Source organism: Labrus bergylta, chromosome 4 (assembly GCF_963930695.1).
Source record: "Labrus bergylta chromosome 4, fLabBer1.1, whole genome shotgun sequence".
In the NCBI taxonomy this organism is placed as follows: Eukaryota; Metazoa; Chordata; class Actinopteri; order Labriformes; family Labridae; genus Labrus; species Labrus bergylta.
The window spans coordinates 30,575,623-30,603,551 of record NC_089198.1 but is presented as its reverse complement, the minus strand read 5'-3'; the positions used below and the strand labels follow the sequence as shown (position 1 = coordinate 30,603,551).

General features: G+C 41.6%; 1 protein-coding gene across 1 annotated transcript in view; it reads right to left on the bottom strand.

Moving 5' to 3' along the window:
* The window catches only part of pappa2 (pappalysin 2), a 94,360-nt gene that overhangs the window by 52,218 nt on the left and 14,213 nt on the right, over nt 1-27,929 (bottom strand). The window contains exons 5-11 of the mRNA XM_020630092.3: nt 23,333-23,481; nt 16,605-16,744; nt 14,696-14,849; nt 13,483-13,675; nt 11,657-11,790; nt 7,523-7,705; nt 5,156-5,459 (exon numbers count right to left, since the gene is read on the bottom strand). Coding sequence (XP_020485748.2) covers nt 5,156-5,459; nt 7,523-7,705; nt 11,657-11,790; nt 13,483-13,675; nt 14,696-14,849; nt 16,605-16,744; nt 23,333-23,481 — 1,257 coding nt within the window. The remainder of the gene's footprint in view (nt 1-5,155; nt 5,460-7,522; nt 7,706-11,656; nt 11,791-13,482; nt 13,676-14,695; nt 14,850-16,604; nt 16,745-23,332; nt 23,482-27,929) is intronic.

Here is a 27,929-nt window from a genome sequence, read left to right as displayed (position 1 = left end):
CATTTTCTATAGAAATCAGTTTACCAGCGTCCAAAACACCCTCACAGTTGGAAGGGATTTGCCTCTGTCTGTGCGTTCACAGCACTCTCAGTTGAAAAAAGTTCAACCTTTGCAACACCCTCACATTAGTCAAGGTCACTTCTCCCTAACCTACCAAACTCAAGAAGGGGCGAGGCTTCTTATGCCAAAATTTGTCAACAACATTCGAGGAGAAGAGGCTAATCTGACTCGTCTTTTCAAGGGTACAATTTCCAGTTCTAGAGCTTCTGCTAATGCCAGGAACCAACTGCTTTGCATGCTTCTTAAGATTTCTTTGTAAAATGGACTTGAATAAACACGTAGCATTTAAAACAGGTACTGCAGTCCAAATTTAGAACTTAAGAAGAGAGAGCTGTCTCCCCCCGCCCCCTCCTCCCTAGAGTTGATGTGAATGCAGGTTGCCATGTCGTGGACACTGAAGCTTCAGTGTTTATCCAGCTCTGCATTGGTCTTGAAACATCAGTGTTCTAACCTCTCTCCATTTTTCAAAAGCATCTCCAATATTGATCCTAGTTTGAGCACGTTTCTGCTCGTGGAGCTTATTAGAAACATGCAGAGGCTTTTTAGGTCGGGTACAATCACTTCTATCTGAACCAGTTCACTTGGCCGCTTCCATCACTGCAACACCTGTTGGTTTGCCTGGTAAACCGAGGGGTGTCTAAAACAGCTTTGTGTGGGAGCCTTAAACCCGCCTACCTTCTCTGTTCAAAACCAAAACACACCATTCAGGAGCAGAATCTAAAGTTAGAAGGAGGACATACTGACTGCTGCATTGTTGTCAGAGAAGACAGCACTTCAACACAGCATGTTTCCTTAATGTCTGATCATATCGTAAGGTCATTTTATGATTTATTTCAGGGAATATCTCATTTCATCTTATTGGACTATTTAAGCATCAGTGAAATTTCAAAACAGACGGTGGTCACAGAGGCAAAAAAAAAAAGCATCAGAGGACAAACAGAGGCCCTAATGTCTCAGGGCTTAGGTGTTAATGAAAAGGGAGACCTCTCTTTCTAAGTTACATGCAACCACATCTGAGGGCAAAGTAGGGTTTTACAATCTTTCCAAACAGTCAATTTCATAGGTGAGCCTGCAGTCACAGAAACAGTTCTGAATTCAATCTACAAAACTGAATGGGGAATGGGGAAAGTCCTAATACCTTTGTGGTGTCACTCACAGAAAGTGACAAATGTAGTTGTGTAAAGAACAGAAAAAGGCTCATCTTTATAGAAGGTCAAACACTACAAATGTCCTTTACTTTATTAATGGTGAATGAACTTTACAGGATTGGAGAGCCACAAAAGTACTTAGATGCCTAACACTCTTTCCTTTCTCAAAGAGAGGTGATGGTCTCAAGTAGCTGTTTAACCACTTGATGCAGCACGTCCAGGGTTATTTCAGATGATTAATAGCTTTGGAAAGACCCTGCCAACATGCCTATCCAGGGGGGCCCGTGTTTGACCATTTATGTAACTTTTTTAGACAAACAATCTGACACTCTCACACTTACCACACGCACTGATTGGCCGGCTGTGAGGCGAGGAGACAGGAGCCAGTTTTGTTTCAAACTTTCTTTCTTCATTTGTTACACAACTGTTTGAGGCTGAATGAAGCGCTGCACTGTGTTTGGCTTCAGAGACGGACCGCATGAAAAGCTGCACCATTAAACGCACACTTAAACAATTTCTCATGTCTTCCTTTCTGCGATGACAGGTGTTGTGTCAAAGTCTGTAACCCCCGTCAGACAGTGCTCACCTCCTGTAATAATGTTGTTTCTTATGCTGAGGTCATGTTAAGCATCACAAACGATGACTGGTTCGAGCGTAAAGCCTCTGGATTGATATCACAGTTGAGTCTCGTCAAAATTCTTTAAAATGTGAACCACCTACAAAACTATCAGACAATCAATTTAGGGAACCCAAGCCTACACCATCGGACTGTGTCATCCCCACAACCACTGCCGTCCTCATTCATACACGGCCTGCTCCAACCTCAACGGCAAGGAGGTGTGGTCAACAGGAATGTGAGGAAGACAAAGGAGAAATCCTTCCTGCGTACCATCCCATATGCTCTTTTGTAAAGCCTCTCAAGATAACACTTATGAATTTGCACCATACAAATATTGATTGATTGATTGATTACAACTGCATCAGGTGAAAAAATAAGGAATGGCGCCCGCGCTGCACACCAAGACACGTTGGGCCGGCCTTATGATAGGGCCCAAAGAGTTTTCTATAAGCTGACTGCTTTATATCATCTTTCATGTACCGGTAATGAGTTTAGTCAATCAATGAGCTGAAGATAAAACCAACAAAGCCCAGCCGAGGAGCACAAGTTGGTTTTTAACACAAACTGCTTTAGTTAAGTGTTTTATTAGTTTAGTTTTCTGTGACCATTTGTTGTCAAATGAGGAACTGGTACTGGAACTTTCTGTGAAAACAGCTTGGGTCGCTTTGTTGTTTGAAAATCCAAAAAAGTTTCCCTTAATGTAAAATCACAGACTTCCAGGGTGCCGGATGGCCCTCAGGGTTATGTCATGATCAGAGGCTATGTCCTCGACACTGTGGCCATGAGTTCAAATCCTTTGCTGCATGTAAATGGTAAATGGTAAATGGACTTGAGCTGGTATAGTGCTAGTCTAGTCTTTTGACTGCTCAAAGTGCTTTTTACACTGCAGGTCACTGCTTTACATTCACACACTGATGGTAGAGGCTGCTATGTAAAGTGACAGAATCAGAAGTTACTAATCCCATTCATACACCACTGACAAAGCAGCGGGAGCAATTTGGGATTAAGTGTCTTGTCCAAAGGACACATCGGACATGTAGCTGCAGGAGCTGGGTATTGAACCTCCAACCTTTCCGGTTGATAGACGACCGACTCTACTAGCTGAGCCACAGCAACCATGTCATCCCCCTCTCTCTCCTCCAGACATTTCCTGTGTTCTCTACAGCTGTCCTATCTAATAAAATGGCCAAAAAATTACAACAAAAAAAACCATCACAGAATTCCTGGTTGACAAATATGTCTATAGCAACAAATTGAAGTCATTGGATGGTAACATTCTAGTCTGAATGGTTCAGTTTAACAAGTCTTTCTTGTTCCCTGCACTCACTCTTCCATCTCTGTGTTCCCCTCGGTGCTAACTGAGGTGCAAATTCAGCAGGAGGAAACGGCTCAAGACCAGATCCAAGCAGTCACTGGTGTTTATGGCCTCTGCTGCTCACATTTGGCCCATAATCAAAAAAAAAAAAACTCAGCAGTGCTGTTGTCTCCCTCTGTCCTCTAACCCTCCCTCACCCCATGTATCTTCTACTTTAAGTTTCATTTCTCCTTCTCCCACATCTCTCTCTAGGTTTATCTTTTCCAATTCTCCTCTTTGTCTCCAAGCTCTCTATTCTTCTTCCCTTCTCTCGCTGATTCTCTCTTCTTTTCCAAACTCATTGCTCTCAAACACCGTTTTCCCCTCACATCAACCCCTCTCTGCCCTCCTCAGTCTTGCATAACTCAATTCCCTCTGGTTCTTACATCTTTTTGTACTTAGACACAGCTTGTGTAACATAGAGGACGTGTTCCCTGAGAAATAAACTGTTTTTTGAAGCTGTGTCCACCTTACATCTGCCCCTGCTCTGTACAGCAGCAACAGCTCCTCAGATGTATTCAAAGTGCCAGATCTTTGAAAACCGACCCCGAGTGTACGACAACTGTCATATCCTGACCGGCATTTATCAGATCTTTGTATAAAAAGTCGTGTGAGAGTGGAGAGATTTACGGTATTTTTAGGGAGGTCTGTGATGTGGCGGAATAAAAAAAACTGGATTGTGGCTTTACATTTGGATTCCAGTAATCATTTGAGCAGCCCGCAATACAAGACAGGATACTGTACAAACGCACTCAACTTAGCCCCAAAAACTTCAGCATGCTTTTGATTGAATATATGCTTGTTGAAAGAGATTTGGATCAGCAGCCGCAGCTTAGCATCCCCATGTTGGAAGCATTTGTGCTTCGGGCTGTTCAAACAGAACCAGACCCAAACACTTTGGAGGGAGAGACAGATAACTGTGGATTAGCAGATCTGAGGACTCACACACAGACATGGAGGTATGCTGTGGAACATGTACTTAGTGTTGACCCTAAATAACCTTTTTATTTTTTATTTTTAAAGACCTCAGTCTTTTTTTTTTTTCATCTGAGCTGCTGATGTCTAAAAGAAAAGTTTGTATTTATATGTGTGTGTGCCCAGCATGAGTAGTTTGCCCAGCCGTAATGTTATAAATATTCATCTACACCTTAGAGAAAGCCAGACTTGCCTCAGGTGGATTCCTGGATAATTTACGGTGGTTTGGACAGAAAAACAACACACCTGTCAACTCCCATTATGCCCCGTGTTTACCTCCTGCACAGCGTGATTTCTGAAAAAAGAATGCCTCTATAAACACATTTTTGGGCTGCTGTAACTCTAATGTCATTTGAGGAATGGTTGTCTGTTAACCATACATTGCATAGAGAAGGGGGTGTAGATGCTGAAGACGGAGAGGATGGACTTTTCTCATAATCATAGTTTGTAGACAGACTAGGGAGACACATTAGTGTTAGAACATGGTGAAGGGTATTTTGCACAAAATTTTACCTTTAAAATGTATGGGGATGACCCAGAGGTACCCAACCACCAGGTCAAGGACTGGTACCGGGCCCTGTACTATTTCATACCGGGCCGCAAAGAAAGAATACATTTGTTTGAATAATATGTATTTTATTTTCATTAGTCTTCCGGGTATTTTACTCACTCCTGCACTTGACTCAGTCGTGCGTATTTTCGCAAAAATGACCCAAAAACAAACGTCACTGGAGAGCGTCTTTAAAAAAGGGAGAAAGAGCCAACGATTAGACACCAGGAGGGTCGCAGCGTGCCAACAAAAGATAAGCTGAATTTAAAAGAAAATACCAAGAGTGCTACTTAAACTGTGGGATCATCGCAACAGGTGATTCACATGCCCCACTTCAATTTACACTCAGTCCTGTAGGGCCCTTCATGACTGAGTGTAAACTGACTGCATTTTCTTTGATAGCCAAAAAAACATGCCTAAACAAACACCTGAACTCCCTCAGCATGTACCTGTCAGTGTAAGTCTGCTGGGTCTGAGGTGGGGGGGATTTGCCGGTGAAAGGTGGCAGCCGCTGAACCCTGTACAGCGGAGGTTGGCAGCTGGAGCACAGAGCGCTGCTGGGGCCCGACGACAACATGGCAGCGTCGATCTCCATCTTCTCATCGAAGGTGCACAGCTTTATGCCGCCGATGGCAGAGCTGTGGGTGTCGAGGAGCAATGTGAGCGGCATGTCGCAGTAGACGTGCTGCGGACCCAAGTTGATGCTTTTCCCCGCGTCTGTTATCAGCTCGATGTTGGCTATAGCTGGGTTTTCTGTGAGGGGAGAAAAACAGACAGAGAGGTCGTTTTGTTGTTTTTGTGTGGTTGCACTTCTCACAGTTACAATAGTATGACGTCATTGGGTCATTCGGTGACCAATATTTGGAAATGAACACCTTATTCATGTTTGTAACGACAGTGGTACGTGACGACCGGTTAATCTGCTTATTTTAGCGAGTTCAGATGTTGAGGCTGTGGCCAGATCAACACGTGGAAAACATCCTGAGATGACAGCTGCCTGTTAGCTCTGCTCTACAACTGAAGGTTTTCAGATTTAAGGACTTTAGCCAATCTGTTACTTCTAATTCTGCAACTGTTTTCAACACAGTTAGGTTTTTGTATACAAAGATTTTGCATCGTTTGCTGTGTGAGTGTTAGTAACTCTTTCTTGCGTTAAGCTTTAGTATGTATGAAGAGTATTAAAAACATAAAAAATCAGAATAATGTTGTTTTTCCACGAGTGAAACTAGCTCCATTTTTAAAGCTGTCTTTGGTAAACCCTTTGGACAAAGTGGTACCCATCGCATCTTTTGCCTTAGTATTTTACTGATGACAAATCTGATCTTGATTTTTTTTTAACAGTCAAACAATCACTGTAAATGTTTAATGTGGGGGGGGGGCGTGTTTCAGCGCTGTGCATCTGAAACTCCTCACAGGAGCTTTAATGATGTGAGCTTCATTGATTGTTTTGGACTTCTCTAGGCTGGTTCTAAATGCAGGGCTTGACATTTAGACTCAGGAAGAGCTTCTTTCCTCAGGCTGTCCCGACTGTTAATTCCACTCTCCTCAGTTAAAACATAGCACCTCATGAATAAAAAACAGAACTGTGCATTCTGCACATTGCGCTTTGACACCCTGGATACTTAACACACTGACACTTTACACTGTTTACATTATTATATATTTTGTATATTAAAATATTTATTTTTTAATTTTACATTATATTTCTATATTACTGTATTTATGTGTATTAGTAATTTAAGTGTTTATTGCATGGCCTTGCGGAACAGTCTTTACAGTCTGCTTATCAGCTTTTTGAATGAATGTGTACATTCATTCAGCTCTCGGAGCCAGCCTCAAGAGGACACTCAACGAACTGCAGGATTTTACACTTCCACTTTAGCTTCATTTTTTAACACCGAAGCTTGCTGCTTGGTATGAATGGGATTAGGTAATACTGATGGATACTTTACACAGCAGCCTCTGCCATCAGTGTGTGAATGTGGTGTGAACAGGGTGGATGTGACCTGCAGTGTAAAAGCCCTTTGAGTCGTCAGAAGAATAGAAAAGTGCTTTACAAGCTCAAGTCCATTTACCAGTTATCTTCACGAGTGCTGACTACTCTTTGTACAATTGGACATATTTTTACTCTCATAAACTAGATCGTTAAAATGTTCTTAAAACCAAAATTCAGACATTTAAAAAAATCTAAAGTGGAAGGAATCACCAGAAGAGCTGGGAGAGTGAAAAAAAGATGGGAAAAGAAAGTTCCAGACACACTGGCGAGACAGCCGGAACTCGATGCAGTAAAAACTTTGTCTTTTGCTGAATCTGCCGACTAATGCTGAAAAGTAAGTTGAGTGAAGAAGAGATAATGTTGTTTTGATTGGGTATTGTAGCAATGATTTGTTACTCTCTTCTGACATGTACATAAACCAGATTGCTTAATTTTCTTAATTCTGGGAGATAATATATTTTACCAATTGAAAATGAATCTTCCTGAGCCATTGGTAACAAAAGTCTGTCCAGGGATCTTTAAAGCCACTGGCCCTCTAATAGATTTATTTTTTTATTTTTTTTGCCTTTAATGGAGAGACAGGACAGTGGATAGTGTTGGAAATCAGGGAGAGAGAGAGAGTGGGGAATGACATGCTTGAGACTACAGCCTCCATATATGGGACGTGCACACTAACCACTGCACCCCCTGGCCCTCTAATAGAACGTCCTGTCCTTCCAGCACAGCTCTTCCCAGAGCCCACCATATTTTCAGTCGTATCTTCTGAAGTTATTGGACGTACCAAACCGCAGGTATAAAGCTGCTGTGCAGTGACACTCACTTGAAGAGATGTATGTGACCCACAGGGTGAGAGCTTGTGGGACGACCGGGTGGAGGAAACTCAGAGTGAGGGTGCAGCCTTCAGTGTCAGGACATGGTGACGTCACGTTGGTGTCATAAAGGCTGAGTTCGGGACTCCAGGCCTGCAGACTGGGTTCACAGGGCTGCTCCACATCTGGGGGACCTGGGGACAAGAACATCACACAGATATGTTTGTGTTCATGTACTTGAAAGCTCCTTTGAGGAACTTTTGGGTCGTGTTGACTTTAGCGTCCCCTGTGGACAAAAGTTGAACATTCATGTGTACGTTGTGTTTCCTGACAAAAAAGAACATGTCCTTCTTTGTTTTAACATGCAACAGAATTATTATTTGCCATGTTGAAAGGCTGTTATCAACAACAAAGAAACGTACGGTGGCTGGGAAGTGCAAAACCAAAAGCTTGCAAAGTTTGAGTCAAATTTCAATTGGTAAACATTTTTTTACATTTTTACAAAGAAATTTACAAAAACAAAACACTTTTACCAAGGACAAAACTAATTAACATTTTATAAAAACAAATGTACAAGATGTGAAACACTTTCAAGACCTGGAAGCGATTGAGTGAACTGTTAATTAGTTTGTTTTGACTTTGTGAAATGTGTTATTCAGAGTTTATGGTGATCGAATGATGTTTTGTCCGTTTTGTGTGTCCCCCCTGAGATAATTGACATGCAGTCTTTCTGTCCAAACAAATGAACTGACTGCTCGCTCAATCACTTCCGGGTCATTTCAAGCATTTGATAAATTCCCTTTTTTTCCGCGTGATTCTGTGGTTTGTAAATGTGTTTGGTGACTTGCAAAAGTCGTTTGTAAATTTTACTCTGCGCTCGTAAGTGTTTCACATATTGTGAATTTGTTTTCTAAAATGTGAATTTGTTTTTCCCTTGGTAAAAGTGTTTTGCTTTTGTCATTTTGTTTTATAAAATGTAAATGTGTTTACCAAAATGTAAATTTTACTTAAGCTTTGCAAATGTGTTTCACACTTTTGTAATTTTAGTTTGCACTTTGCAGCCACCGTAGAAATGGTCGATCCTGTCATTTACGGTCTCATTTGATTTCTTGGGTCATAAAGAGGTTTCAGTGTTCATCTCAGTCTTTTTCATTAACAGGTAGAAACTCCTCACAGGAGCTTTAAGGGTCTTTATTTTAGCTTTATTGTTTTGTGCTGTCCTATATTTTCCTCAACATCTTTGCCCAGTTCTTTTTTCTTTTTTTTTTAAAGTGACGGATTTCACAAATTTCCCAGTCTTACCTTTAACAACTTCCAGCAAACACTCTTTTATTATTATTAACAAGAGAGAGCAGCCGTTTTCCAGTGGAGGAAGTTACGAGTCACCTCTTCCTTCCATAAAACATGGCGAGCATTCAGAAACACAGTAGCCTCTCCATTACAGCAGACAAAATTAGTTGTTAATTGTTACAGTGTAAGTAATTAAGTGAATGGAATATCATTACAGGGAGTGTTATTATCGACTGTGTCCCGGGTGAAAGTAGGAAAAATCCGGATGTTAATGAGGTGTTACATATTTCACACCCGCTCGGATGACGTCCAGATCGACCTAAATAGGCGTATAAACGAGCCAGCACTGTAAACTGTTATTTCCTAAAGCTGTTGCTTCCTTATATTTACGACTACTGAAGTAGCAGACATATAAATACGATCTCAGATCTTTCTTTTTTTTAAAGCTGACTAATTGCTAGCTGGAGGAATATCAAATCTGAAGGATATCTGAACTGAAAACAAACATGAGCTGCTGCCTTTTCTTTATTTCGGAGATGTTGTGCTTATATAATGACATCAACAGTAAGATCATAGGCTGGACGGGGCACGAAGTGTCATCAGTTTGCTGGTTTGTAGGCCGTTAAAGGGTCAAACACACAAAGGTCTTTCCAAAGGTCGAGGCTGCAACTTTCCAGATTAAATTTCACCAAAGTTGAACTCAAAGCAGAGATTTTATTCCCCCACTTTTTCTTGCATTGAATAAAAATGTACAGAGAGCAATGATTGTCAGTTTTAAATCATGGGCATGACTGAGCATGCCGGTGAACGTTTGATCGTAAAAATATGTCAATAATTATTTACATTCCTACAACTTTTGAAATCAGAGACTATTTTGAAACTTCAAAGCCAAAGGGTATACTGCACGATTTGAGGCCAATTAAGAGCCAATTTTTGAGTCTTAGGACTGAGTCTGAAGTTGGCCTGGATTTCAGCCCAATCACGCGTTGTTAGTCGTGCAGTGTGCGGAGAGGGCATGACGGGCGATCGCGGCCCGATCAGCTAAATCCGGTCGGATGATTTTCAGGCATGTTTAAAATTTCTGGTCATGCGACTGCACACACTCACACGGTGCGGGCACAGCCAAGAGACTATTGCCTGACTTCCTGGATGTGGAAAATGACAGACAGCATCTGATATCACCATGGCAACAGCTGGCATGCCTGTTGAATGTGCATTGCCCCTCGTGTCATCAAAAGAAATGTTGGCAGGTAATATCTGGAGACCTCCAGCTGAATATTTTTTGATGATTTAGCTGTTAGTTATCGTGTGTGTGTGTGTGTGTGTGTGTGTGTGTGTGTGTGTGTGTGTGTTAGAGAGAAAGTGAGTGACAGAGACAACTGTAATACACATAGATCTGACCTCTCCCTCCGTCTTTGGGAGCTTTCTATTGACAATCGTCATGACCCATCTGGAACAGTTTGAGCTCTCAGGTCGTGCCAGACAATCGGGTCATAGATTGTGAGGACATAAATTGTATTCTTTGGTTGAGCGATGTAAATGAATTAGCCGGTATTTTACAGTCCATCTTAAACCATCAGTCAGTTTGTGACAGGTTCTCATTCAGCCAGCAACATGCATGGCCAACCTCTCTCTCTACTTTCTTCAACTAGCAATGCAATGAAAAACACGACACAGTGTTTGGCCATTTAACTGTTTTTTCTCTGTGTGTGTCGCCAGACATGGTATCAGCTTTGAATGTGTCCAATTTCCCCTCTTCCTTCCTTCAGCTGAAGGTGATATTGCCCATCTCCGCTGGCTGACAAAGTGACCCATCACATCAGCGTCTTGAGGAGTGGGAACGAGTGAAAAGGGGAGCCAGGGGAACCAGCAGACTGGCTGTCTCCACAGCTGTGTGCATACCGCTGTTTAGAGTAAGACTGTAATTGACTCTTTATCATCATAATGATCCCGCAGCGAAAGAGAGGGAGCCCTAATCCCCCCTGTTCCTCCTCAACGCTTGTTTTCCAAGCATAAATTCCAGCGGAGGATTTCCACATATTTAGGTAGAGTTCCCACGAAGGAGAGGGAACGTGTGATTGTGTTCCTAATGGTATTCACTGTGTTTCTCTCTTTCTTTTCTTCTCTTCTGCTTTCAGGTTTTCCTCCTTGCGTTGCTTTTATTTTCGGCCTCGTTCTTCTCAACAAGTTGTGTCGGGGGAAAACGATCTTCTTGATAAGTTATGATTGGAAAAACAAGCTCCATGTGCCACTGCTTACATGCAGCATAATGTTTCAAAGTACGCTTGGACAGGATCGCGAGATACAATTCTTTTGGCTGTTTTGTTTATGACAGAGTTTCAATGTTTGAACGGCACCCAGATATTACCCCGAGCAGACGTTTGTCTAATAATCCTCTCTCGTCTTTTGGCCAAACCAAGACAGAGAGACGTCTGTAGCTGAAGGCAATTATCGTTTAATGATTTTCTACTTTTTCCTCCTTCAGGAGCCATTAGCCTTGCACGCACCTGAAATTTACAGGGAAGAGACGTGTGTATTTGTGTGTGTGTTTGGTGGGAAGGAGGTTTCTTTGCTTCGTTGTAACAGGAGACAAAAGTATAACTCAAGGACTCAAACTCAAACATTACCTTCTATCAAAGATGACTGAACGGAAAGAGTGTTTAAGGAGGAGAATAAATAAAAAAAAGATCCGGTTATGAATCACTTCAAAACTTTAACACTAGAAGTCCTTTACATGCAGCTCAAACATGCATTAGACTCAGCGCTGTTTTTCTATTAACATGGTGAGTTTTATCCATGTTGCCTAAAGTAAAAAGCTATGAAACACTTCTTCTTTTGTTTTTATTATGACTGACCTACGGCCTCCTCGGGGGTCCAGTAGCCTGACGTGTCACAGATGCGAGGTGAGGTCGCTTCGTGGGCGTACTGGTGGAAAACACCGTCCTTCTCACAGTCGCCACAGCTGATAGCAGATCCATGAAGGGAGGAGCTGAGACAGAAAGGACACAAAAAGTGCTCATCAGGAGTTATCACCTCTTTTATATTAAGGACCTACAAGGTCTACAAGTCCTACAGGAGATGAGATAAGATAACATTTTATTGTCCGTTTGCACAGAAATTGTTTGTCTTGCATTACAAGCTCAGAAATCCTTGCATCCCAATCCAATCACATCACAGTCAAAAAGACCGAACATGAAAACAGCATAAGTTACATTTAAAATCACAGAAGTTCAGGAATGACATAAATATATAAATAATGTTAGGAGATTGTCCATGAAAAGTGCTCACAGTCCATGTGCAGCCCAGGTCAGGTACATTAATGATTGGAACTGTTTGTTCAGCAGAGATATGGAGTGAGTAAAAATAATAATAATTGAATAGTTATAAGACCAACTGCCTTTTTTTTTATACTTTGACTGGATAAAGCAGGACAACTGTGGGCAGCCAGAAAGAAATAAGAACTGGCCGTTATATTGGAAAACATTTAAAGGGTTATTGTTGAGGTAATGTGTGATAAGTCATAAAGTCTGTCCCGCCTCCTCTGGCCACTTGTCTTGAATTGAGAAGTCTTTAAAAACCAAACTAGAACTCCACACAGTGTATTTACTTAAAAGTATGCGATGTGTTCTTTAAATGCATTATTATGAACAAACGAAGGAGAAAAGTTATTTGAAAATGGCAAAGCTCGCCTGGTCTGCTTCACTATGTAATAATAATAATAATAATAATAATAATAATAATAATAATAATACATTTAATTTGTAACGCACTTTACATTTTTGCAAAAAAAATCTCAAAGTGCTACAGGGAGAAAAAAATAGAAATAAAAACAAATTTAATCAACTAAGCAACTAACGAAACTAAAAGCACAAACAGAAGGCTTTGTTAAAAAGGTTTTTAGGGCCCTTTTAAAAGCATCAGCAGACTGTGGGGCCCTCAGCTGCTCAGGGAGAGCGTTCCACAGACTGGGAGCAGAGGAGCAGGAGGCCTGGTCACCCATGGTGTGGAGTTTAGTCCTGGGGGGATGGAGGAGGTTGGTGTTTCCAGAGCGGAGGCTTCGTGTGGAGGATTGTGGGGTGAGGAGTTCTTTGAGATAGAGGGGGGCATTTCCATTGGTGCACTGGTAGGTGAGAAGGGTGACTTTGTATTGAATCCTGAATGAAATAGGGAGCCAGTGTAGTGACTGAAGGATGGGTGTGATGTGTTCATATTTACGCACCCTCATCAGGACCCTAGCAGCGCTGTTTTGGACATGTTGGAGCTTCTGGAGGCTCTTGCTAGGGATCCCGATGAGAAGTGCGTTGCAGTAGTCCGGCCTGGAAGAGACAAAGGCGTGGACGAATTTCTCAGCATCTGAGAGGGAGAGTGTAGGACGGAGTTTGGCAATGTTTCTGAGGTGGTAGAATGAGTTTTTGCACAGATGTTTAATGTGGGCTTTAAAGTTCAGTTGAGGGTCCATTTTGATGCCGAGATTTGTGATGGTGGTTATGGGGGATGACTTGATCTGGTGTGGGGTGCCAAGCTGTGTTGTATCCCAACACAGCACTTGCAATGGCGGCTAAATTTCAATCCTGTCATGCTGCCTACATTGGGTGAAGGTCGCGGCTGCTCACAAAGGACACAGTCCACTTTTCAGATGAAAAAAACCCACAGAATTGTATATAGTAGCATGCATTCATACCTCTGATGGAGTGTTCCTCGTAAAGGTGTCAGCCAATAAACAGAGACAGAATCCAGACTCTGGTCTGTGACCATGGGGGGCAGAGGGATGGGTGCAGGGGTCCGGTCCATCAGCCACTTCTGGTAGACCAAGTCAAGATAACAGTGCATCCGGGCCACTTGGTTGGGAGTAAAATGGTTGGTGCAGTTGTCATCTGATGAAATGGAACAAAAAAGGAAACGCATCAATCAGGTCTGAACACTCCATCTGTCTTCACACAACTGGAAACAAAGAGGTTTATTACAGACAAATGGAGAGAGAGGAAGAGAGAACAGCCTTTGAACGTAGCAGTAATGTCCTTATAGTAAACCTTTGAGAGTGTGATTCTGCTAATATAAACCAGAAACGTTCAAGTTACATAGCTCATGGGATAAAGAGATGGGAAATGTTTGGAGGATTCAAGCCCACAGCCGTCGCTGCGTGGACTAAAGCCTCTTCACATTGGGATGCACAACAGTAACCACTAGACTATCCAGTAGGGAGTAGCAGAGAGAACTCCCATGATTCCCCGCTAGCCTCGACATCATTCTTTGTTATTGTTTTGATTGAGAGCCCCCTTGGCGGCAGATTTTTACATACTGCACGTTTAAAGCTTAAGTCTGTATGGCCTAAAGCATCAAAACTGGTTAAACATACAAAAAAATCACATTTGAATGACTGATTGACTTTAGAGGAGGAAAAAATGACCCACGATGCAGCAAAATGGAGTATCGCCTATGATTAATTTGGCTTCATAGGGTAGCCAATCAGGTCTTCACAGACATTTAGAAAGAGACAAAAAGCTTTGATGAGTCTTGCACTTGCTTTTGTTGTTGTGTATTACATCTGTCAGGGAATAGATAACTTACATGCTTCACATCTGTCCCTTTAAAAAAAAACACATGATTTGGATTAAAGACTAATGAAAAGCTGCTGGAACCACAAACCATGTGTGTCTACTCCTACTTTATTGAGTCTCAAATGAAAAAGGTCTGAGTCTTATTAAGCAGGAGGATGTTACATAGTTTTACAATCGCTGTGTTCATTTTACCCTCTACGATGACTTAGCAAGTTATTTCAATTACTTATTATCTAACTGGTTGTGTGTGTCATTCACTCTTTTCAACATGTCTGACAGTCCACGAGCTGTCCACTAAATGTCAGGATAGTGAAGGATGTTTTCTGTTTGCTGTACCTGTGTAACTCATGTAATTGCTGTAAGGTGTGTCCTGGTACGTTGTGACTCCACAGGTATCGTTGACGGCCCCGGGATCGTGGCAGGCTTTGGATTTGGGTGTGGGTGCAGTGTCGGCACACAGGTCTCCTGTCTCCATAGATGGTGTGGTCTCCTACAAGTTGAAAAAATGATCACAGAAGAGTTCACATCTCTACCAGGTAGGAAAGTCTACACTTTATGGATGGCAAAGGAAGCGCTAACAGACACTCCCCTCCTAAAAATGTTTCCGGATACAATTTATTGTTTGTCCAACTATAACTAGACTTTTAAAATGCATGTGGCTGGGGTGCTGGTGGCGCAGTGGTTAGTGAGCGCACCCCATGTATGGAGGCTGTCGTCTCAAGCGGGCGGCCCGGGTTCACATCCCACCTGTGGCTTCCTTCCCGCATGTCATTCCCCACTCTCTCTCCCTGATTTCTGACTCTATCCACTGTCCTATCTCTACATTAAAGGCACAAAAAGCCCAAAAATTAATCTTTAAAATGCATGTGGCTGCTGTCGCTCAACTGGAAGGTCGAGAGTTGGATCCCCAGCTCCTGCAGCAACATGTCCGATGTGTCCTTGGGCAAGACACTTAACCCCAAATCGCTCCCACTGCTTCGTCAGCTGCATACAGATGTACATGAATGAGATTAGCTAATCCTGATGGACACACTTCACATGATAACTTCTGCCATCAGTGTGTGAATGAGTATGAATGGGTAGATGTGACCTGCAGTGTAAAAAGGGCTAAAAAAGACTTTAAAAAGTGCTATACAAGCTCAAATCCATTTACCATTTACAATGTCAACATTGTCAACAAGTCAAATTTCCTGCAGTCTGACTAACACACCAAGATAATGCGGTCGGGGTATGATTAAGTCTTGCATGCATACGCCTCAATCCCTAAACTAGACTTGTGTCCAGTTCTGTTCGTTCTTTAAGTTCCCGTGCCGGGCTTTGACCCTGAAGTCGAACAGCATCAATACGAGGCACAGCAGAAGGCGTCTGTTTGCACATGTCACTATGAGCTTGAGGGTTAGCTTGCATTGCATTTGTACCAAAAGTAAAGCTTAGAGAATGTGTGAAATGTACAGAGCTGTAAAGTCGGCCATGTTTTCACCTTTCTGCATACAACCAGTTTACTGCTTACTGTGGCAAGGTCAAAAAGAAACATGTCATATAGCACCTAGAGATGGGGTCGATCCAATATCGGTATCTGGTCTGATATTGACATAATTTACGTATCAGATATCAGACCGATAGCGCGGATCCACGTCACCGTTCCAGAAAGATGGTTGGGCACTTTCTTTCATTCCCAACTCGCACAGTCTCGCTTTGAAGACATTCAGACTCAACTGTAAGTGTCCACAAATTGTCTCCACAACGACGTTCAGACGAGATGGAACACCTTCTACGTGATCAAAAGTACAATTCTTACAAGTTTCAAAGATTTAATTTGAAAAACCTTGCAGTTGTTGATGCTTCCTGTTTGTATTTGAAGCCAGCACAATGCAATGCAATGCTTACTACAGCTTCTTGTAGCCTTACAGATAATACCAACAACAACAATAAAACTATTAGTTATGATAAAAAAAAAAAGATATCGGAACCAGTAACAGTACATATGTATCAGAATCGGATCGGAAATGAAAAAAAGTGAATCGGTGCATCTCTAATAGTAACTAGCTAAAAGGGTCAATATCGCCACCTAGTGTATCGGAGTCAGTCATGCTTCTGTCAATAAAACGATTCTCTCCTGGTGTTTGTTTACTGGGACAAAGACAGTCATCCAACTGTATGGCCTAATCAAGCTTTAACTGGAGCTGGACTTAACCGTGCATGCACACGTACTAACTGAGAAGGGGAGTATATTTAACAGGCCTACCTGACATGGGTCATCACAGGAGTCTCGCTCGCTCACCCCCTTGAACACATGGTACAGTCCCAAGATGTGGCCCATCTCATGGATCATGGTGTTGTGGTGGCCCATGGTACCAAAGTAGGATGGGTTCAGCACCATCCCGCCTGAAATCAAACATCAGATTCACGGTTTAGTACATAATACTTTTTAGATGTGTCTTTTAAAAAGACAGTGCCTACATGTTCAGATCTGTAACCCAAGCTGGATTTTTGTAATTAAACTTTAAAAGCCACATACACAAAAAGAAAAGTAGTTTTTACATTTTACTTTTGGCTGTTTTTGGCAAGACTTTTTACATTTTTTAATTCTAAACTACCAGTTTTGTGTCTCTTTAACTGAAAGTTCAGCCTCCACCACAGCATGCTGGCATTTTGCAAAAGAGAAACAGACCAGTTCAGTAATAAGACAAGGAAATGTGACATTACAACCAATTAGGAATGAAGTAAAACTTAAGTGCTTGAAACCAAACACAGAACAAACATAATGGCGATGTGGTTTTGGAGGGATTTGGGCCATTTTTGCGCACTTTGAATACAAAGGAATGCTCAAAAGACTCTGTTAGTGGAAGATGTTTCATGGCGTAGGAGGAGACCCATGTCAGTGTAAATGCACTAATAGAAATGTCTCGGCCAATGAAGGACATATAGGACAATAATTACTGGAGAAAAGTGCATCGACAATGTTAACATTGTATACTTAGACATTATGTTGGGAACAATGTCTGGATGTGGTGTCCAGTTTAGGTTTTTATGGATAAGGTGGGATAAAGTTTGCTTGAGTTTACATTAAAAATATTGAAACTACAGTACTATTGGTACTATGCTACCTGGAAAGCTGTGGCATACTGCTAAGCTAACCCAGAGAGCATCCCTTAAGCAGAGTGTTCTACGCCAAGCAAAACAGTATTTCCATTTTTTTTTTTTAAATAAAATGTTTAAATATATGAAGATCATGTTCCTGACTGAAAAGTATCTGCCACCCCAGGTGCAGCGCTTCAACTCAACTGTTAGCCAGGAAGCAAAATTTAAAATCAGTAGCATAGAGTACAGTTGACATAAAGGAACAAATAATTGGACAATATGATGAAGGATAAGACCAGCTAGCCAGCCCCGTATCAACGAACACTTTACGTGTACTCCACATGACCAAATCTACAGACGCAACACGGCATGCAACAGTAATGGTTTAATATCCATTATCTTGTTTTCATGATGGTGGGAAGCCAAAATCGTAATTGAAACTGAAACTCCATTAATTGCTCAGCCCTACAGCATGCTGTCGACTGCGTAATGACTGAAGTCCGTAGTGAAATGTTTATAAGTTAATGGGATGAGATGGTTAGATGTAATTCATAGTTTCAGAGGTGCAGTATGCTTCTTGCAGCTTGTGTGTTAAAGGCGTTATCGTGTGTCTTTCATAGGATGAGGTGTAGGTGATTGCTTATACTTCATGTTGTAAATAAATGTTTCCCTCTGTTTTTAGACTCAAATAAATCTGACTTAATGTTGCAATGAGATGTCAGTTTGAATAAATTGTTAACTAAGGCTTTTTGACTGACTCAGCAGACACCCTTGAGCCAATCAGAATCAAGTATTAAAGGTCCCATATTATGCTTTTTCCGGTTTTATATGTTCTTTAGTGTGTTTTCCAAGTGTCCTGTGCATGTTTAGGCAGATCTATTTGCAAAAATTCAAAGTCCGTGGAAACGCGGCTTCTCCTACGTCCTCCTGTTAGCTGTAGCATTAGCTGCATGTAACGCTCGGTTCTAGCCCCCCTCGATAAAAAATTGTCAGTGCGGCATCATTGTCAGTGTGAGATCACTGATCTAAGCCCATTGGCTCGTTGTGGCAAGCGCAGCAGCTCATGTTGAAATTTCCGAGAAGCGTGCTGAGCAACCTACCAATAACGACAGAGCGAATCGGCAGACCAATCAGAGCAGACTTGGCCCACGTGGGGTCTAGCAGTGTGGGCACAACAGAGTGCAGCTGACGGACTCAGAGCGTAGAGGGAGCAAGGAGGAGCAGTCCATGAAAACAGACACTTTTTTTTTACTTTAGCTATTGTGAACGTACAAAAGTAGGTACATAGATTAAATATACGAATCCCAAAAAGGGCATAATATGGGCTCTTTAACACACACCATTGGTAGGCTTTAAAAAATAAAAATGATACTGCACAACAATAACTGCTGCATGAATGTGTATCTTCAAAGTGTTAAAGCTATCTGTATCACGTGATGCATAGAGATCCACACTCTGAATTTGGGCTGACGATAATCACTCTTGTGCTATTTGATCACATGCTGCAGTCGGCCCCTGGCTGAGCTTACAGGTTGTTTTTGTGCCTTTAAGTTGGTCTGTTGGTCATTGCGAAGCAGGATTTCTCAACAGATCTTAATGAAATTTGATAGAAAGTTAGTACATGCACCATGAACATCAAGGGATTTGGATTTTTTTTTTTTTGGCATGGATCTGAACACAATGTTCTGTTTTAATTATTTCTTAGGAAGGCAAAGATGATGCTCTCTGGTGCATGTCTGCTGATGTGCCGTCTCCTGTGAGTGAAGCGATTCTTCAGTGTTTAAACGCAAATCAGATGTTGATTAAAAGTACATAACATGTTGTATTAAAAACGGAATTAAAAAGGAGAAAATCACTTAAAAGTAATCCAAAAACGGTGAAAGCCCTTCTTCAGCTGCCTCAAGTCAGGATACATGTTTTTTGTTTTTTTCGCAGCATGCTGATAGTCAAAGAATCCAAACCAGACTTGGTAGTTATTGGTTTTCTAATAAGAAACAGCGTGTTTAGTGGTGAAGACATCGAACAATGAAGACATTAAATACACACACTCTAAACAACGAGGCCTCCGGAGACGACTTGTCATCCTCTAACCGGTTTTAAAACAGGGACAGATGCCGAGCAAGTGAAACAAATCACATGAGGGAGACATTGAGCGCAGAACTCAAGTCAACAGTTTACTTTGAACATATATCAGCCACTCAGACGATATAAATGGTTACAGTAAAGTCTCCTGTTTTAATAAATATCTACTTAGCGCTCATACACATTCAATAACTCATCATAGTCATTGCTTCTTTTTGTCTCTGAAGAATAAACCGGACGAGATGTTATGACTACAGGAGCTGGAGTCTGTCCCTCTGCTGGGCAGAATGAATACCGTGTAAATAGTGAGAAGGGGGATTCAATATCTGACTAAAGGATCTGAATGCTCTGTGCTTTACTTGCTCCTCCTGCAGTGGTCGTCAGAAATGTGCTTGTTTGTAGAGTTGCTCGCTTGGCCTTTGCCCACTAGGCGGAGCTATATATTTGTTCGTTATGTGCATGCTCTGTTTTTTTAAGAAAGACAGTTTTGGCACGCTTCCAGAGTACTAAATTGTCAATACAAACATGTTCCCCAGGCTGGCAGCGCCCCTATTTAACATATTTTCCCTCCTCATGAGGTCATAACCATGCATTTAAAGAAAAACACTGTGGTATACTGTAAAGTAAATACAACCTGTAGAGTGCTGGACTTATTGAAAGACTCCTAAACTAAAGTCAAGGAGTGACCAGTGATGGTGGGCGACGTTGACTTAGTCGGTTTGTACTTCACAACTTTCACCACAGGCTGAGAGTTCAACTACCGTAACTGGATCTAGTAGGAGTGCAAACTCCACTCAGTGAAAACTGTAGGCTTCCAAGAGAGCTACAGAGCTGCATACAATCTGCAATGTGTGGACTTTGCTGAACTCATTGGATAACACCTCTTTTCTCTTTAGGACACTCTCCAAAAACAGACTGTGTTTTATGTACTGGTGCAACGTTTATTCCGGATTTGATGGTAATTGCAAAGTAGAGGAAGGGGGAGATAAAACGTAAAGGAGCATGACTTATTCTTCTCTGTCTGTTAAATGCTTTTGTAGATATTGACCACTCTGCTTTCACAGTTCTTCTTTTGTGCTTTGTTTATCTATTGAAGCTCAATTCATTCGTTCTGAGAAAACAATCAGTTTGGCTTCATCGTTTTTTGAAATCTTGACAGTGTAATGTAGCACACCCACATCAGCCTGAAGATCTGATTTACTCAGCTGTCCCTTTAAAACGAGCTAAACTGCAACTTGGTCCCATAATTAGTTTCATTCTGTCAATATGGCGCTTCTACTTCTACATGCTAATGCTATCTTAACACCCCAATTTTTGAAAAATATTCACTGCTCACAAGTGTTGTAGCACTCGAAATTGGTCTTGGTCGCAAAACCACTTTTTTAAGGACTCGTCTTGGAATCAAAAGCATTTTTCCTCCTTCTTGTCTCGGTCTCAGACTGGGCGGACTCCGTATTTTAAATGAAGACCGGTTAAGACCCCCACTGACAGGCTATTTTTCCACATCATAACTGTGATTAGAAAGAAAACGGCCTTTTCTAAAACAACAAATAACTTTAATTCATTTGATTTTTATCCCTCGGTTACGGCCGCAACCTTCCTGGTGTTACTGTCTAAGTGAGTGACACACTCCCTGCACATAAGCTGATGATTTTTCATTGATATTCATGGCCTTTGTCTTGCCCTGCCTTGGACTTGCCTTGGTCTCAAACCCTAAAGGTCCCATTCTCATATCCATCCCGGTGAACTAAGGGGGTTCATACAGTTGTTGACATTTATAATGAGAATGCGCTCCATGGTTTCAATGATTTGAAACTGTCTCACATTTGACCAATCTCATCCTTTTTTCTTTATCTTCATATACCTTCATCCATGAAGGCTTATGGAGAATAACTCCACTCATCTAACCTTTGCATTCTTTTTTTGAGAGCAGAAGATGAAAGAGCGGTGCGGTTTCTAAACTGTACGTTCTTTTCTGTTGAAGTTGAGCTTGTTCTATTGCACAAGTATGGACTGATGCTCTACTATGAAGCACTACATTGGAGAAACCTTGCTTGACTCTGGGAGGATTTAGTCATCAACTGTGATGTCTGAAGATCCAGATCAGCGGCAGATTCATTTCACTTACATTCATCAGCCTTACCTCACTCACTCACTTACTCCATCTCTGAGCAAGATCAGCAACATGCACTTTGTATGACACGTTCCAGTGATATATGCTCTCCCCAGTTTGAGTAATAAGATGCTCCTGTCCCTGAACTCTTGTATCTCACTTAGGAGAGCAGAATCAAGCATGAGGAGAGTTGCACCGATATACTGTTATGTTCCTTTGTGTATCCCTGCATACATCACTTTTGTAAAGGTGTGTGGAGTTGAACAGCTATATGCAGTGATTACAATAAGTGTTTTTATGTATGTATATTTGATAAGAGGACATAAAAAGAGAGATTGCGATGTTCAGGCCCAGTAGCAGTTCCTCTCCCTGTTAGCCTACAAATCCAGCCATATTGGACTATGTGTGTACCATTTAGATTCTGCTATATGGGCAAGGTCATTTGTGATGTCTACTGAGCGTTAAAACAATAACACAACTAAACAGCACCTTTGTCGAAAAGTCTTTCATCGTACTTTTCACACATAAGATAAGGATATGAAACCAACCCTAGCTCACCTTGATGAACTAACTGTTAAAGAGGAAGACGCGTTCTGTTGGTTACACAGACTTGAGCTTTCTTCCAGTGAGATGTTTTAGGGCCCTAACACACCAAGCAGACACTGAAGAACTAGTGGCCACGAAGGCCACCTGTGGCGTCGCCTCATGTCACTTCTTGTCTTGGCCAAAAAGTTGCACTAGAACACGCCACAAAGACTAAAACCGGCGGCCGACCACCACATATGTTCTGGTGCATGCGTGATAGGCAATAACTCTCCATGCCAGCAGGCGGCGGCAGTCTGTTGTTATGATACGAGAAGACCATTTTAGTATCTGATAAAATGCCACTGCCGTTGTCAGCCCTTGGTCTTTTCGACAAATAAGGAGAAACCGCACTAATGGGTGAAAGCATGGATACTACAGCGGCATGCTCAAGGGGCTGAACCTGTGTCGAGAGCTGGAGATAAATGAAACCTCCAAACAGCCAATCGGAGAGATTCCTCTCACCGACCACCTACACCGATTTGAATCGGCCGAAAAAAGGCAGATGGGTGGCGACAGGGCCGGGCACACAGCAAAAAACTAGGGCGACGACTGCTCACCGACAGTTCAACTAGGACCGATGGCTGACGTTTGTCTTGGTGTGTCAGGGCCTTAAGAAGAAGATATTTTTGTTTATAATACAGGAAATACACAACCAACAATCAGACTAAACAGCAACACATACGTATCAGTACCAGCTACCAATTTCCAGACTTTGTTTGTTGCACCAGGACTTGAACCGGTGACCCTCCAGTTCCACAACCTCATAAACTGAGCTACTGCCGCCCCCAGGATAAATGCTTCCACTGACGCCGTGGCATAAATGAATAAATAACAGCTGGAAATCGGTAATGACTTTAACAATGGTAAAGAATCCACACAAGTGTTTATTTGTTGGGTTGATCAGTCTTTTCCAGTGGAACGGGCACTAATGATTGGAAGAGGAAAGAGGCAGTGTGCCGGGAAAATCTCTAATTGCTCTCCTCATCTTGTTTGGTTATTTTTTTTTTTTAAAAAGAGGTCAAAGGATGGTGGGCTAGAGGAGAGGTGTTAAAGTTTGCTGACAGGTAAAATTTTATCTGTAATATACAGTCATGTGACGTAATGTTTCCTACCTTGGTGGGTAAGAGCTTCCTTTGCCCACGGCCAGGTTGCAGCTCCTGCCAGCTCCTCACGCGCTGAGTTGCTTGCAAAGAAAACATTGAGTGTGTCCGTGCCGCTCAGCTCAAGCTCCTCCTTCAGCTCCTTCACACTCATGTAGGCTCTATAGGGAGAGAGAGAGAGAGCAAACATGAACATTTCTGAAAGCATGTTTTGCTCTGATAAGCTTTACAGCTAATAGTAAAAAAGTAATGTTCAATGCCTGCCATAAACATTCATAAAAACAAACAGAGCAGTAAGTCCAAAATGTTAAGAGTCCCTTTTAATCACAGTGATGTTGAGAAATTATAGGCGCTATAACTTTGAGTAGTGTGGCCGTCCATACAAATGGTTTTGCATTAATGTAGAAGAGGATCCGCCCCCTTAAAAAAGAAAGACTCACTTTTCTGGATACCACTTCCCAAGGTAGAGCAAAGCACAGCATAACTTTAATGGAGGAGGGTGAGCTGAAAAATAACTTATTTTAATGATGTTAGAAGATACATATGACATATGTAGATGATTGGTCCCCTAACTTTAAAATTGACAGACTTTTAAACACCTTTCAAATTCTATTTGAATTTTCTATTTCTCCCTATGCTTCATGTATCTCTCAGTGTGTAAAAGTCAAAGGTGAGAATGGTATTGATGAAAACTTTGCCTCATTGTAGTTAATCCTGTCTGTTAACACCCAAGTCCACATTTGGTGACACCATGATCTTGATTTCCAGAGATTAATTTAATAAGGCAGAAGACTTCCCTTTCGGAGAAACCTTACATTTTCACTATTTTTTGTCTGATCCAAAAAACAACTTAAAACAGTAATTTGGAAGTAAAATGTTTTTATGAAACGGCTGTGGATCAGTGGTAGAGGTCGTCACTCAACTGGAAGGTCGGGGGTTCGATCCTCAGCTCCTGCAGCAACATTACTGATGTGTCCTATGGCATTTTAACCCCAAGTTGCGCTCACTGCTTCATCAGTGGAGTGTGAATGTGTATGAATGCATATGAATGGATTTGTTTCTTCTGATGGACACACAGCAGCCTCTACCATCAGTGTTTCATTGTGTAGATGTGACCTGTGGTGTAGAAGTGCTTTGAGTAGTCAGAAGACTAAAAAAGTGCAATACAAGCTCAAGTCTGTTTACCATTTACAACCATCCTTCACAAACTAGACATAAACTAGAGAAACTACACTTTGTTCTACCTCTAGGTAGGGTTATCTACATTTTAGGAGCCGAAGTTCCTCTACTAATGAGAAAGATGTTACAACAGTTGACTGTCTTATCAGACAGTGAAAGAGTTTCCTCTTCGTTGGAGAGCTTTGTTCAGGATTGATTTAGCAAAGCTTTGCAGTTTAAGCAAATAAAACTGCTAGCATAGTTTTCTCCTCCATATTAAAGTGATGAGATCTACAAAAATGCACTTACTCAGAAATCATAACTACAACTGCTACTCTTAGGCTGAACACAAATTTAACTATAAAAAAACAGTTGTGCATTGGAGAGTTTTTTCAAGACTTATTTAGCCTAGATAAAAATGTTGTAGTAAGGCCTACTGGCAAATAGCTATATCATGCTCCCCTGTAAGTCAACTCAGCCCTTTCTTAATTATGCAAATGTTTGCATAACTCTAAGTTTTTTATTCACCTGCTTTATAATGAGTAGCAATAAAGATGAGTTATTTATATCAAATAGTTTTTTGTCCCAGGCTGTACTCGTGTTTATTTTTACTGTAAAATGTGCATTTTAAACCTGGGTGTAAAAGGGCGATCTAGGGCTTTTGCAGCCCGCCTCAGGTTGACATTGAAGGAACTGCAGTTTTCTTTGCATTTCTACAATGGCTCCATTTTGAACACCGAATAAAAACAGGCTCAAATGTGAAAATATTAGCGTTTTGGAGCTAGAGAGGTAGCCTAGCTAACAAGCAGGTGAGAAACTGCTTTAGCTTTTATGCTAAACTAAGCTAAAAATGTCTTGGACTAATTTTCAATGGATGCAAAGACATTAAATCTTCTTGGAGACTTAAATGCTTTCTGCTCACTGTGATGAAACTCAATACCAAGAAACATAGACTGATCTGTCATGTTGGTGCAGGTTAAGTCTTTAGCAGGAAACAGTTTGCTTCCATCTTCAAACATCTGTCGTTGCCTGCGTGTAGTTTCCAAACCCTAATTGTTTGAATTGGTCAGGGTGCTTTAACCACTGTCCCCCCTGCACGCCCACACCTCCCACACCTTTCTCTCCCGCTGTGATTAATTACCCAGGAGGTACTTTGATGTGTGACGCCGACTTTGTTTTTCCTCGTAGTGATGTCACATGTCATATTTCTTCTTTGCTTTCTTAGCTGGAAAGCAGTTGCAGCTATTACCGTTAAGGCGTTACTGGGAATGAGAGACTTGAAGTGGGCTCTTACTGACTGTGGAAGTCACTTTAAGGCATTTTTGAGGGGAAGGTATTAAATGCTAGGTTGATAACAATCTGTCCGTGACTGTAATGTACTGTGTGTTCGGGTTGCATGTACTTCTTTACATCTGTTTTTTTGTGGAGGGTCATATCAGCTCATGCTAGCTGGGTCGAATCAGGTCATAATTAGAAAAATACACTTTGGTAAATGTACAACTCAGGCTTAATATTTCCTATAAAGTCTTGTTTCTTCTTGTTGCTGAGGTAAAGCTTTGGATTAGAGTGATTTCAATGTTTATAATGTAATGGATTGTTTTATGTTGTAGTTCTGAAGCAGGGAGTGCAGCTTTTATTTGATTGATCAAGTGCAGCTGGTGGGCTAACTGTTCAATTAATAATGCCATACTTTAACCTTTACCTCAGCTGCCTTAAGTCTCTTCACGTATTAAGATGATTTGTCCCATGTTGGAGTTCCACCTTTGATCAGGCTCGTCTGTATGACTACATGTATTAATGCTTAATACTTAATGGAAGTCTTGAAATGTTTAAAGGTGATATAATCATATGAATGTAATTTAAATTATGATTCATTAAAAGTGCTGTTCAGCCTTGGCTCAGAGCTTGTTTATTGTTCCAACAGCCTGAAGGATATACAAGGTGATCTTGGGACTACAACGTCTCGGCTTTCATCTGGGGAAAATTTCGATGGATGAAATATGCAAGCCTTAATCCCCATCCTCCCTTTCACTGGAGTCGATGCACCATTAAGGGAGGCACTTCACCTCTAAATTGGTCCAAAGGTGTTGCTCGGCCAAGAGCCCTGCCAGTGTGTAATCCTCCCCCTAATGCAATCCCTCCCTGAGCACTTGTGTTGTACTGTAAATAAGAATGTGTTTTCTCAGGCACTCTGCCTGACTAAATGAGGTTTTTAGATTTAAGACGCTTCAGGGAAACCCTGCGCTCGCTACATTACTGACGCTGAGTTCAGCTGAGGCTGCATGCAGTATCCATCACCCCGGGGCCGTGCAATTACAAGTGACAGAAAGTTGACCACTAAAGAGTTGACTCTTCAACTTCTCAGACTCAGAGGATGCCTCAATGGAAGTCGATGGCCAAGCTGGCAAAAATAAATAAATGGCCCAACATGATTGAAGTGAAAACCCTGGTTATGATCTAAGAAAATAACCATTTGCGGGCGAATCAAATAGTGTGTGAATCAACAGCGGTGTCAGCACTAGCCCTGTTACCGAGTAAAACTGTTGATGTGTGTCCATTTTAAATATTGTTGTTGACAAGACTGAAACTTGAAGTCCTCAAGAATCAGAGTCAAGACTAACAATTCCACACGAGCAGCAGTCAGACTTTTTAACACATGATAAAATTATCTACACACTTCATTTGTATTTTACACGCTGAAATAAGGACCAACTGAGGAAGTGTCTCCACGGATCAAGATGAATGCAGAAGCGAGGAGAAGACACCATATATGAGCAGCTTGTGTGCACGGTATTTTGTTGCAGTAGCAAACATAACACAGACATATCCACAAGTATGTTGCACGCAGCAACTTCTCATATTTGAAAACTGTATGAGACAGGTCACGGCGAGTTTCGAGCCAAACTTCTCCACTAAGCAGCAGCTGTCTAATCGTGGCTTTCGCAACAGAAACCAGTGATGAAAAGCCGGACAAGCTTTGGACCAATAGAATATCTGTTTGAGCCTTCCCAAAAACCAGAAAACATGAAGAAAATGTAAGGCATGGGTTAAACATGAGGTTTGTCTACTATAACATACTGTGAAATTATTAGCCTTCATGGCTTTTTTCATGGCCAGCCTAGAAATCTGATTGGTCACCACAGTGGCCACCCCAAAAACCTGAACTATGATTGGTGATTATTGGCCTTGTCAGATGCAGGATTATGTTCAGTGTTAACCCGCAGGAAATTTGCAAGTCACAGTGGTAGCTGGCTTGGCAGCAGGCTGCTACGTCACCAGTAACCACCAGCATACCTGTATTATTACTTGCATACCTGTATGTCACAGACATATTGAGATGAAGCGCACTGTGAGCTAGAGGTAATCTCAAACTGGGATGCAGCAATATCAAAATTCACAATATCATTATAAATCTACTCTGCAAAATACAAGTTGAGTTGTTACACTATAG